General features: G+C 34.3%; 1 protein-coding gene across 2 annotated transcripts in view; it reads right to left on the bottom strand.

Moving 5' to 3' along the window:
• The window catches only part of LOC128217691 (uncharacterized), a 64,158-nt gene that overhangs the window by 35,857 nt on the left and 15,405 nt on the right, over positions 1–12,896 (bottom strand). The window contains exons 10-13 of one of the 2 annotated variants that reach the window (XM_052925007.1): positions 11,472–11,815; positions 10,910–11,347; positions 10,364–10,500; positions 8,111–8,350 (exon numbers count right to left, since the gene is read on the bottom strand). In XM_052925007.1, the coding sequence (XP_052780967.1) occupies positions 8,111–8,350; positions 10,364–10,500; positions 10,910–11,347; positions 11,472–11,815 (1,159 nt within the window). The remainder of the gene's footprint in view (positions 1–8,110; positions 8,351–10,363; positions 10,501–10,909; positions 11,348–11,471; positions 11,816–12,896) is intronic. The other variant, XM_052925008.1, reaches the window with a different exon arrangement.

Genomic DNA, 12,896 nt, shown 5'->3' with positions numbered 1-12,896 from the left:
CAATGAAGCAACCTGTAAAGTTTCATTGAATTTGGCCTGATAGTTTCAGAGATTTTTTTTTAAAGAAAACAGTAAGTCGGCCATTTTGTTGTTGTTGTTGTTGTTTATCAATCTCAATGCCTTTTGTATTTTTGTAGAGGGTCATGCAATGAAGCTTCCTGTAAAGTTTCAGTGAATTTGGCCTGGTAGTTTCAGAGGAGATGTTTTTTAAGCAAAACAGGAAGTTGGCCAGATTGTTGTTGTTGATGATCAATTGTGACCACTAGTTTTATTTTTGTAGAAGGTTGCCAAAGAAAGCTTTCTGTAAAGTTTTATTGAATTTGAGCTGGTAGTTTAAGAGATGTTTTTTTAAAGCAAAACAGGAAGTTGATTTGTTGATGTTGTTGTTCTTGTTGATCAATTGTGACCCCTTGTTGTATTTTTGTAGCAAGACACCCAAGGAAGCTTTCTGTGAAGTTTCATTGAATTTGGACTGGTAGTTTTAGAGGAGATGTTTTTTAAGCAATTGTTGACAGAAGGACGGACTGACTGACAGACTGACGGACGCTGGACAAAGACCGATCACAATAACTCACATTGAGCACTTCGTGCTTAGGTAAGCTAAAAACTCTATAGGCTAGCCCATTAAAACATGTCAAGTTGTTTGCATTAAAATCACAGAAATTGTATTTTTGTATTCAAGCATACAAAAAGACACAAAATAATGGTTTACACAATTTAGGTATGTAACAACGTAGCATATATCATTTATATGATCTGCATATTTTGTATTTGAACAGTTCAACCAATCATGTTATTAAATGATAGAGGCACTCGTTTTAAATTTTAAACAGAACTTTGTTATCATTACAAATTCACCAGTCTGTTAATATAATTCATCTAGGCGCTTGATAAACATCAATAGCATTAATTATGTACAGAATCAAGGGTTGGAACATTGATTGATCAATATATCTTTCCCGTAGCAGACAGCAACTCTGCAAGCTTACGGCATCATATTTCATTATAAACCATTATATATCCTTTCCGCTACCATAGCCGCCTAATGCAGACCCAAAATTCGGGTGTCCCCATTACCTCTATCATACACCGGCGAACTACCACAGCAGTGTAAACCGTACTCAAATTTTCGGCTTCTGATTACCGCTATCGTACAGCGTGGGAATACCGCTTATTTTTATAATCTTGTACATGTTTTGCTAAAAGCAGAGACTTAAATCTCCCGATTAAAATGCGTTAGCAATTAGGTAAAATGTTTATCAATTTCGAAACAGTATAAATTTATAACACAATTAAAGAAATTAATTACAAACATTATATAGTACATAAAATTATATAACATAACACCCTTATAAATCAAGTTTGCATTTCACGAATTAGTGACATATACATTATCCCTAATTAGGTAATGTTCTAGTGAAAATGTACATTTTTCCTTTTACTTAAACCCTTTGATAGACACATTAATACAATAAAATGCATTTTATTGGTTTTATTATGTAACGGCAATTAAAATATTCACTTATTAATATATATGACATTTCGGCATAACTACGCTCTGGTTGACTTCGGAAAAATACAAAACTCTCATTAATACACTACGGATATGATGAATTTTGAACAAATGTAGGAATAACCGTAGACGTGTGTTGTAGTAATTTGATTGAAGACAATCATCAGTAGGTAAATGCACGTGCAAAACAGCGCAATGGTAATCCTGTGATATGTAGGTTGTGGTATTTTTCATCTTCGGTATTGGCTACTTTTTAATGTTTATAAAACTACTATAGGCGAGTTTTGTAGATAGGAATTACTTCTTTGAACAATTTGTTAAGTACATAAAGGATAATATTATGCATTAATACACTCTGGTAGTTCTAGTACAAACATTTCAGGTATATGTATTTCAAAATTGCCGGAGACGTTTAATGTTATGATCAATCTTGGAATTATACCACGTGTGCATGCATAGATACACTATGGCAGTTTTAACTTTTGTAGTAACTCGATATTTATGTCTGTTGTTTTCCTCATAAATACACTACGGCTATTATTTGATATTTCTCAAACAGCAATATTGTACTACAGTTGTAGAAAAAGGTTTTCCAAAATATTTCAAAAGTATAATGCTTAAAAAGATGTTTGTAAGGCAACGTTGCGAAATGTTTTTATTATTTCAATCATATTATGCATGTGTGTGCTTGAATCGGAGTAAATTGAAAAAAAATCCACATAAACACTCTCTGGAATGCCATGTGTGGCTAAACCATGTATGTATAAATGCGCTATTTTAGCTGTGCTTAATTTTAATGCACACATCACATTATCACAGTTTTCCAGGCACGTGTCATTTTATGTAAAATTCAGTAATAAAACAAAAAGTGAAAATTATGATTAAAGAAGTGGTGTAACAATGTTTGTGTCTCTAGTTAATTGTTGTTTGGGTCCTTGACGTGTACACCTTAACAGGGCCTATTTTTTACTGTTCAACTAATGGGATTGTCCCTGTAGTATTCATTATATTATACATATTTTTGTTTATTTTAGTATTTATACATGCATAGAGCGATTACAAAACAATATGTTTTTCATCAAATAGATCAGAAAGGAATTAAAATAACAGTTCTCTATCATAATATTTTACAAACATGTTCATTCATTTCCTATATAAATGTAAACTTATAGGACTAAAATCCAAATACGGATTCACAATTCATTCATACATCAAGGTTATAAAATGTATAGATCAATTATATACATCATAGGAACTTGAGGAATACATAGGGATAAAATTAAACACGACGAAAATCAAGAATGAAAATACTTTTTCTCCATTCAACAAAGAACACATGTACATAATTATATAATAGAAAAACATAGACCAAAACATAAATCAAAGAATTTGGCTGTAACTATTATATTGCTAAAAATATCGCAAGATTTGTCACGGGAAACAACACCAGTATAATCACAGCATGCGATTAACGAAACGGCAACAGAGTCTAGTGGAGTTTCTGGTGCAATGCAATATCATCGGTCTGTAAAAAGAAATCACATATTGATGAATATTTGTTATAAAGACACGTTGTTAGAGACAATTGCACTGTATATATGTGTAATTTCGAAAAATATGTCCTCATTTTAAGCTTGAAATGTTTAATTCTATAAAAAAAACATTAAAACAAACATTATTCGTCCCTTCAGGAACAAAATGTTGACACCTGAACAACATTTTGTTATGATTATTTCATCAATACTATATTGAAAATTTATTTTAATACATGATTGATCTAAACGGCGCTTTCTTGTACTAGACTCTGAAATTCAAGATGTGCCATTAAACAGTAGAAATAATTTAATGTATGCATTTTCATGAACTTCAGAGGCCATTCATTGTTTCGATTTAAGGGTCATTTCAAACTGCAATTATATAAAAAACATATATTATTGAAAATGTTTAGGATACATGAGTTGTTGTTTCCGTTCCTCTGTGTTTCTGGAGCCATAGTCTTGTTGGACTTGACCTCCATTCGGCCTTTCCTAGAGGTAATGCCACGATACGAAATAAAACATTCCCTTAAATAAAAGAACATTTCATTTGCGTTTTATTTTATAAACATTAGAATTATACTCATGCAAGCTGACTCTGCACTGCACATTGCCAAAGAGGTCAAGTTAAAATATGTCGCTTGTTTGTTTGGATTTCCTTATACGTGTGCTATTCCCGCCGATAAGTTGTTCTGCAACCAAAAAACAGAAACATAAAACACTAAACAGCTGATTGATTTTAAAAGATGTTATTCATGTTTCATTTTGGTGGTAATGCAACGATCAATATGTTATTAAACCTGATTATGGTTACTATTTAACATTCTACAGCATGTTTGTAATATACTGTAAAAAAGTATTACCATTCTCTCAAACAGCTTATAGGTAGCCGGAGGGTTGAAGCTTTATACATGATGAATCACAAGCGAGATGTACACGGCAAACCACACACATTAGGTCCACAAATAAGCACTTTGTGTTGGTACACTGTAAATGTTCACTGTCTACAACACCCATGTTCTTTTTTAATTATAAAATAACTTTGATGCATGTTTTTCCCACTTTCCTTTTGCATTTACTTCTTCCGCCAAAACCTTGTTATGTCGGCTATTTATTATAGGATTGAAACATGTCATCGGGTTGCACACATGTTTTGATTATTCCCATGCAGTGGACATAAGCTTCCGGTCCGCAATATTTCATGCCATGTGTCCCCCTCTGCTGAGCATCCTAACTTTGCCATCTCTTTTCGTGGACTGATTTTGCGATTGACCAATATGTCCTTCCGGTGTTTAATGCGTGACACGAACGTATAGATTTTTTCCAAACGCCAGAGGAACTGATGTTTTAAACTTGTCGGCAAATACAACATGATCATCTTCTCTTCAGTTCTCTACAACTGTTTGAGTCAACCCTACTTCTATCTTTCGACTTAAGTACGCCTGGTAATTCCTAAGATGCCCCATGACACACGAAGCACCAACGATTCTTGAATGGTGACCGTGACATTTGATCATTGTTTCAACGACAGATATGTATTGATGCATGTTGTATTAAGTAATGCTCCTTTCCCATACAACATTCATAACAGGGGTCACTGTGGTTCCAACCTTGATGCGACCTTGTGATATTTGTCCGGTTGGTTTATTGTCTATTGCAGTGGTTTTCATGGCAACTGTGACAGCTATTTTGTAATGGATGTTCTGTTGATATATTTGCAGTCACTATGGTTTCCATGATAACTTTAAAGCGATCACGTAATAGATGTCCGGTTGGATTTATAAGAAAGTTGTAGCATATATGTCAACAGTTTTAAAAGGAAGCGTAACTAGCGTTAAATGACCTTCAAAGGCAACGTCGCCTTTGAAATGGGTTGTGTTATGTTGATTACGTATGATGTTTATACAGGAAATACCGCTGCGTAGTTTTGCATACTTCTAGATTCAAGAACGCTACCAAAGTGCACTTAAGTGACTGATTTAGTTTAATTCAAACATGAAATGTCTACCTTATCGAAGTTAACACACAGTCCGTAAAACAAATATCACAGTAATACCACTGCGCAGTTTTGCTCATTTCTTAAATTTAACAGTGATACCACAGCGTACTTCTGATACAAGAGGAAAAGCATAAGAATGCGGTTTTATTAAAGCAAATTTACAAATACCAGAGGCGAATAATGTTGAATGACGATTTTTAAAGAAATACCGTTGCTTATTTTTGCATGGTTATTATATTTGAAAGAAATTCCGTAGTGTAGTAACTGTTTCTAAGACAAAGTACCATAGCGTATTAATGCTGTTTTTAAAGTTCACAATCCTTCTTATTTTAATGAAAAACGTACCACAAATTTGTGGAAAATGTGCATTTTGCGGCTGTGGAACTGGACGTACCTACTTTTTCGGTACGTTTCAGTCGTCTACAGTATTCCTACAGTAAAACAGTAGCGGTAACCAGCACCCTTGAAAAATTGGTCTGCATTAGGCGGCTACGGTAGCGCGTCGATGTACGGTAGCGGTACTCGAAAGGATATATATTGAACTTAAGGAGAATGTCTTTGTATGCTTATACATGCTAATTAAGTACAGACATTTATCAATAGTATAAAATTTGAATAAGTCGTCCACAGGCTAGGGCACATTTAAATGATTTGATTGTTCAATATTCATTTTTGGATAAATATTGACCAATCAATAGATATTTTGGCCAATTTTAACCAAACCAAAGACTTGACCAATTTTATACAATTGGCTGCCGACAATTAAAGCATTGTACTCTCCTTGAAGAGAAATCACGTGGCATTGTCTCTTTAACAATTAATTGACTCTGATGATCTATCAGAATTGGAAAATTTTAAGTAACAGATGTACGCCTCTACCTTTTATTAAGGCTTTCCATGCTTTTTTCCAGTTATTGTACAATTGTGATATGAATTTATCTGTAATGTATATATATATACAGATTATACTTTTTAAAGTATATTTTCTTTTTTAGTTTTACCCAATTTGCTTTCTTAATCAGCAGGTAAGATAAACATTTGCTCAATTTGAAAGCCTGACTACCAAATAGCAAGATGAATGAATGAGATATACCTTATTCGATGAAAAAATCATTTCTGGAACTGTATATTTTCAAATGAAAGCATTTTAATTATTTGCATTCTTCACAGACTGAAATAGACAACAAAGAAATATTAATTTTACAACTGCAACATTCATATAAAAAATGTGATGACTTTAAAACAGTACCGCAATTCCAACAATCACAATAACATCAGATAATACAGCAACACCGAGGGCATGATGATGGCATCATACAACATTCCAAAATTACTTTTTCCACAACAACAAATAGTATGCTTATTATTCTTTTTGGCTTGATGCTTGTCTTAAAATCCAATTATAGAGATGCGGCAAATGTATGATCAAAGCTAAAATCAGACTCCTTTTCCTCTCAATGTTTAACAAGTCTTGGGATAAAAGAGTACTGATTGTAGGCAGTTCTGCATTTAAACCTAAGGGTCACATAGTTTGTTTCAATCAAACGATTCAAATGGCCTTAAATGATTATTAACATTGTGTAGATGTGTTAAGAAAATTACCAAGCTGTGATAGCAGCCAATATATCCTAATTCTTCAGAACGAGGTCAATTAACCAGATCCTTCGGCATACATTTTTTTCTTTACATTACAATATTTTAATTCATTTATTTATTAACACTGGTTTTTTTTACCACCAATATTTGACTGAACAGCTGCTTTCTCAAAGCTTAAACATATACTTTGTTCACAACTGTGAAAATAAAATTCCAAATTGTGTTTTTAACAAAAAAAGAAATTGGTCCTTCAAACTACTTTTGAAAGGAACATTCGGTGTATTCTTAAATAACAGAAACATTATTATATTCTTTATTATATTCTACCTATTTTTTAACATTCTTTATCTTTTCATGGCACAATTGGAATCCCCAATTTAATCTAAAAGTTCAAGCTTTAAAAAATGGTGCATTTTCGCAATCAGAATGGTCCCCACCCCATTACCACATGATGGATAAAACACACAGATAGAACAGTTTTCTTGTCTATATATGGCTATTTGAAAGCTTAAAGCTTTCTATGACACTCTGAGTGCTACTATTCAGGTTCATTTTTCTTTTATAAATATGAGGGTTATTTTTAGAGATAGTCTCATAGTGTGCCTGTCAGCATTCCATATAGATTCTAATAAAATATAGCAGTGTCACCAGGCAGCAATTATAAACCGGCAGCCAATTTGATATTATAAATTTTCCACCCATTAATTAGTATAAAGTGCAAACAACTCTCGGTGACAATACATGGGAAAAACACAAGCCCTGTGAACGTATTATCAACACAGCATTGTAAATGAGGATTCCTCATCCAATCATTATTGCTGTAAATCATGTGAACTTAATTCTTTGATGCTAAAGTAAGATTATCAGTAAAAGGTTAATCAAATCGTTATAGACATGCATGCATAGTTAACAATTCAACTGCAGGAAACATCAATAAAATAATAATTTATTCTGTCTCCCTTATTAATATTCAAATACACTTCCTGTACAACACAAAGTCAAATTTTCAAGTCTTTTTTTTGTAAATTTTCTGAAGCTCAACAATAAACCTGGTTAATCAGGGAATTTAAAAAAGGGTTGGGCCAGTCAACAATGTATCACGATAATGGAACACTTACCTGAGGGTGTATTCAACAATTATCTTGAGACTTAACTTCAAGATAAAAGTTTATCCCTGGCTGTTTTTTTTTACTCTGATTTTGATCCTAAGAGTAAGGTCAATCTAAGATGTGTTTTGAATATGGCCCGTGATTAATGTTTGTTATTATGTTTTAAAGAAATTAAATGTGTCGCTTGACTGTATCATTCATGACCACATGTGATTTGATGAATGCACGCTGCAGCCTTCACTTGATCTTGGTGCTTTGTGCGTCATATTGACTTGTTTCCCGGTCTCTGAGACATTTAACGATGATCACTGAATGGCAAGTTTCTGTATTATGAACATCATGATTCCCTTGTACTTACTGTATCCTGTGGTGGCCACGCCCACATCATCAACATCCATCTCATAGTTGTTTCTTCGCGACAGGAAGTCGTCCTCCATTGGGTTCCATTTTTCCAGAGGATTTGACTCCTTTTTGCGTGCTACAGGGGCAGGTAACTCCTGGCTGGAGGGCAGGGCTTTCCTGGAGTCCTGGGAGTTAGCTTGATCAGTAGCATGTTCGGTCATGACCTCGGGCACAAATAATGGTGTTGCCTCAGAGTCTATTCAATAAAAAAGAAGATGCAAATATAAAAGTTGTCAATAACTCACACAAACAATCAAGTTCTTAATGACATGAAATAGTAAACAAATCCAAAGTAACTTAAATATATTAGGATCCTAAAATAGGTTCAATCATTTGTACTTTACAATAGTTTGATCATCTCCATCAAATATGCATCCTCAGCGTGTAAATAGGTTATGATACATTGGGGTGCCGAGGATGTCAAATATGATATGATCAGTAAAACATACCGGTACATTAAAAATTCATCACAGTTGAATGTGCTACTAGTGTATCCAATATACCAGTAATACTATAAAACTATAGTTTTCATACATTCCATGGTAATATAAGAATATTTCATTTTAGTGTATTGTTTAGTTTTGGTATTGATATTGATAAATTCTTGTTCTTTGGTAATAGCGATAATTATAGATCAATGTTTAATAAATTTGTTTAAGGCATTCCATATTGGGCGTACTTTCTGACAGCCCCAAAATAGATGATCTATCGTTTTGATAATCATTTTATCAAAGTCACATCAGTTTGTACTTTTTATTTTACATTTATGCAAATACTTATATGTAAGCATTTTTCCTAGCAAGAGTTTGTATACAAAGCTTGGTACACAGTGCCTTACAAAGTGTCATCTTATTGATTCCAAGACGGAAGACCATTTTATGGCCATTTACAAAACCAGAGCAAAGAAAATAACAATGAAAAATGCACACTAATCTACTCAATTGAATTAGAATCGGATGAACTGTAGACAGAATGTCACAAGCTGGTATCCTAATTACATAAAACAAGAGAGTTTAAATGACATTTCTTTCTTCCTATTTTCATTGCTTAGTAGGATGCCATCAAAGTTACATTACTATTGTCAGCTCTACTTACTGAAGAAATGCTGAAAACTGTGACAATTTTAACAGATTAACACTTCAAAAGAAAATCAATTTTGACTTATTTGCAAGCCCGATACATATAGAGCATGGTGACATGTTTAAAGATACTGTGTCATAAATCTCACTGCTTATTGCTTAGACAACACTTGTTTCATGATCCTAGTCTGCATCCTTCCCAGTTACTGTTTGCAAAAAATAAAAATGTTGAATAACCTTGGCTGTTCACCTTTTAAACTAGTCAAATGAAACCTATTTTCATAATGCTCAACCTTCAAATACTAATGTCATCTTCGGCTTATGTGTCAATGACATAATCATTATAGAGTAAGCATTTTATACTATCACTCTCCATGGGTTTGATAATTACATACTGTTGACTGCATCTTTAATCTCTTTAATTAAGAAATCAATGGCTATCATCCGCTTAATCAAGTTCCATGATCATAATTCATCATTTTATATCTATTGCCTGACAATATTTTCCTTAGTAATAACCATGATATAACTGTCATTCAACACCCACTACAGTCATTAGGTAAAGAAGACTCTTATCAGTGATCAGACAAACTTTTTTTCTCGTTATTGTTCAATTTTCATCTAGACAATTTGGACAACTTTTGCACAAAAAATTACAAGTTGGGAGGTAGATCTTGGAAAGGAGTATACCTAGGACGGTCACAATGTTTTCCATGATAAAAACTTATAAAGTGCCTGTTGCAAATATATCAGTAGTTTCACTTTGTGATTGTTTTTTCATATGTTGACTTTTGTCTAATCTTACTTTATGATTGAGTTTATCCAACAACCATAGACAGCGAAGCCCTGATGCCAACAATCCCATTACCTTCACTTTTTCTTCAAAGAACTGACAAGTTAGAAATCAGGAAGGTGTCTTGAAAAAAACTGAAATAGTAACCCTCGACTGTTTTTGTATTTTTAAATCAACTGACTATATCACATTCTTACAGTATTTCTGACTTTTCTTGGCAAAATTGGAACTCCATACTTGATGTAAATGATGCCTTTTTCCCAACAAGAAAGCCCCTGACCTCATTCCTGAAAAAGTGAGAGAAAAACAAACACTGAATGTACCCTACTATACCCACCGTTAGTTCTGGTCTGGGAGTTAGCCAGCTGGGCCAGGTTTTCCTGGATCAGGTCCATGTTGATGCACACTTCTTCTGTCCCCGTATTGTCCACTAACAGGACTTTCAGACTGCAGCTGGCATCCTCCAAACTGCTACTGAAATATACCATGCTTTAAAAATTTTGTTTTGGGTCACTTGCCCTGCAGGACAGGTGGGCCTGAACTTTTACTCGCCCAACACGAAAATTACTCGCCCTACATTTTAACAAAATTTTAAAACAAAATAAGGTAACACTTATAACAAATTAGTTATTTTTGCAGCCACTCAAGTTTTCTTTCAAAGATTTGTTGAGGCATGCATTCGTAACATTAATGTAGTATAATTAATATGAATAGGTGTCAAGTCATATTGAAAAAAGAGCCTTTACCCTTAACAATTATTAAGCAGCAGTATTTCCCTGAGCTAATCTATACCACCTACCTTTATAACTTGTTTGACCAAATTGGAAAGATAGCATTTGCAAAGTATGTTTTGTTTGATGAAATGCAAACAATAGGGTTTCACCTGTTTTTCTGGTCTGCCAGATTGCCCTGGACAATATGCATGGTAACAGTCTTCTCATTCCCTGCAATGTCTTTAAACTTCTTGATGGCATTTTCAGGCCACTCCTGTATATCCTCATCCTCACTGTCTTTACAGCTCTTCCCAGATTCCTCTACCATATTATCCACTTTCTGCTCACCATTCACTGCCATACTATCCATAGAATCTTGTTCCCTACTATCACCCTCAGAACCCGTTGCCCTACAGTCCTGGGAGGAGCAAGGCTGGATGTAGGCCAGGCAGCACCTCAGAGCCATCCGGGGAACCTCAGCAAACTGGGCAGGTAGAGGGAACACCCTTCTCTTTGGTAGCCACTCCTCATCTCCAAAATCGATGTAGTGTATCAGTACTCTTCCTTTAGCTATCTGATTCTTTGGTGTCAGGCTCTTTACTACACCTCTGCAAAAACAATACACATTATATACTCTAATGACAGGCAAAACTATTCCAGTTCATTCCAGATGGTGTTAATATTGTTTTAACTGATTTGGCAATGAATGAGCCAAAAGAGACTGAAACAAACCTGTAGAAGTTATCATCCTGTGTAAACTGGGCACAGCACAACTTGCCAATCTCAGGTTCATAGGTTTTACTAAGTTTTGTCAGCTTTCGTCTGTTTGCCTTCTCAAACAAACGATTCAGGGCCATCATCAATTTATCCAGAGTGTGAGCACTTTTCTGAGAGATGATGTGCACAAAAAACTCCCCTGGTGACCCTATATAAGCCAGCATCACCTCCTGACCTTGAGGGTTAAGGTTGGAGTCATCCAGGTCAAACTTGAGGTCAGTGAGCTTAAGGTCAATGCCAGTGAGGAAGTCTAGGTCAGACACAGAGGACTCTGAGGCTAGCTCTGACCTTTCCACCTCCTGAAATTGTCACATACATGAAATAACAAAACTGACTTGGCATTGTCTTCTTTATGGGATATCAATATCTTACATCTCAACATAAAGTAACTGGGTGGATTTCTGCTGAATCTCAAGCTGGCTCCTATTACAATAATCTATTCACTAAATTACAAGTTAAATGGCAGGGCTTCTAAAAACCAGCAAGTCTGGTCCGAATTTGACCACACCAGACCAATTTCATTTACAGAAATTGGCTTATAAATTGATCTGATATTAGTTTTAAAAAAAAACATAATTTCAGTCCAATGTGTTTTAATCAGATTTTTTTTAGAAAATGTAAACACAAACATTATAGACTTTTATTAATCACGCATCCCCAAATGACCAGGGGACATCCTTTAGGGCAATTCAGGCAATAACTTGGCTTTGTGTTAATTGACTTTGCTGTTTTATTGCATCAAAGAGAAGTCCACTTAGTATTTTTCTCATGTAAATAATTGTGACAATTTTGCTATGAAAAGCCATCATTATTAAAGGATGTCATTGTTACTCTGCAAAAGCCATAAAACTCTGAAATAATTAATAGTGTTAAGCCCTAATTAAAGAAATCAATATCAACAACAACAAACTTAATTAACTCCAGAGACTAAATCAATATTGCTGAGTGCACTGCTTACATCATTTTAAGAAAATAAATCATTGTCGCCTTTTCCCACAGAAGGCAACAATGGTGATCTCCAGTGGGAATGCTGAGTTATGTACAGTACACTCATAGCGTAAAACATATTTTATGACCAAAACAAGAGCTGTCACAGAGACAGCGCGCTCGACTATTCCGCCGCTTGTCAATGTAAGGATTGAAACGTTTAGGTGAAACATGCATGGATCACTGTTAGATTAGATTTCAATGCAATACATGGTGTGTCTAATTATAAAGCGCCATTATTTGCAAAATACAGTTATCTAACTTGGTTATTCAATTAAGTTGGGTGGTTGAATACCATTGTATAAAGTCTCAATGCAATACATCAAATAGTTGCTGAGATATTATCCCTATGTGTGCTAACATGCAAGACCTTAACCAGAATTTCTAAGTCAC

The sequence above is a fragment of the Mya arenaria genome, chromosome 14 (assembly GCF_026914265.1).
Source record: "Mya arenaria isolate MELC-2E11 chromosome 14, ASM2691426v1".
Classification (NCBI taxonomy): Eukaryota; Metazoa; Mollusca; class Bivalvia; order Myida; family Myidae; genus Mya; species Mya arenaria.
This window is presented reverse-complemented; position numbering and strand designations above follow the sequence as displayed.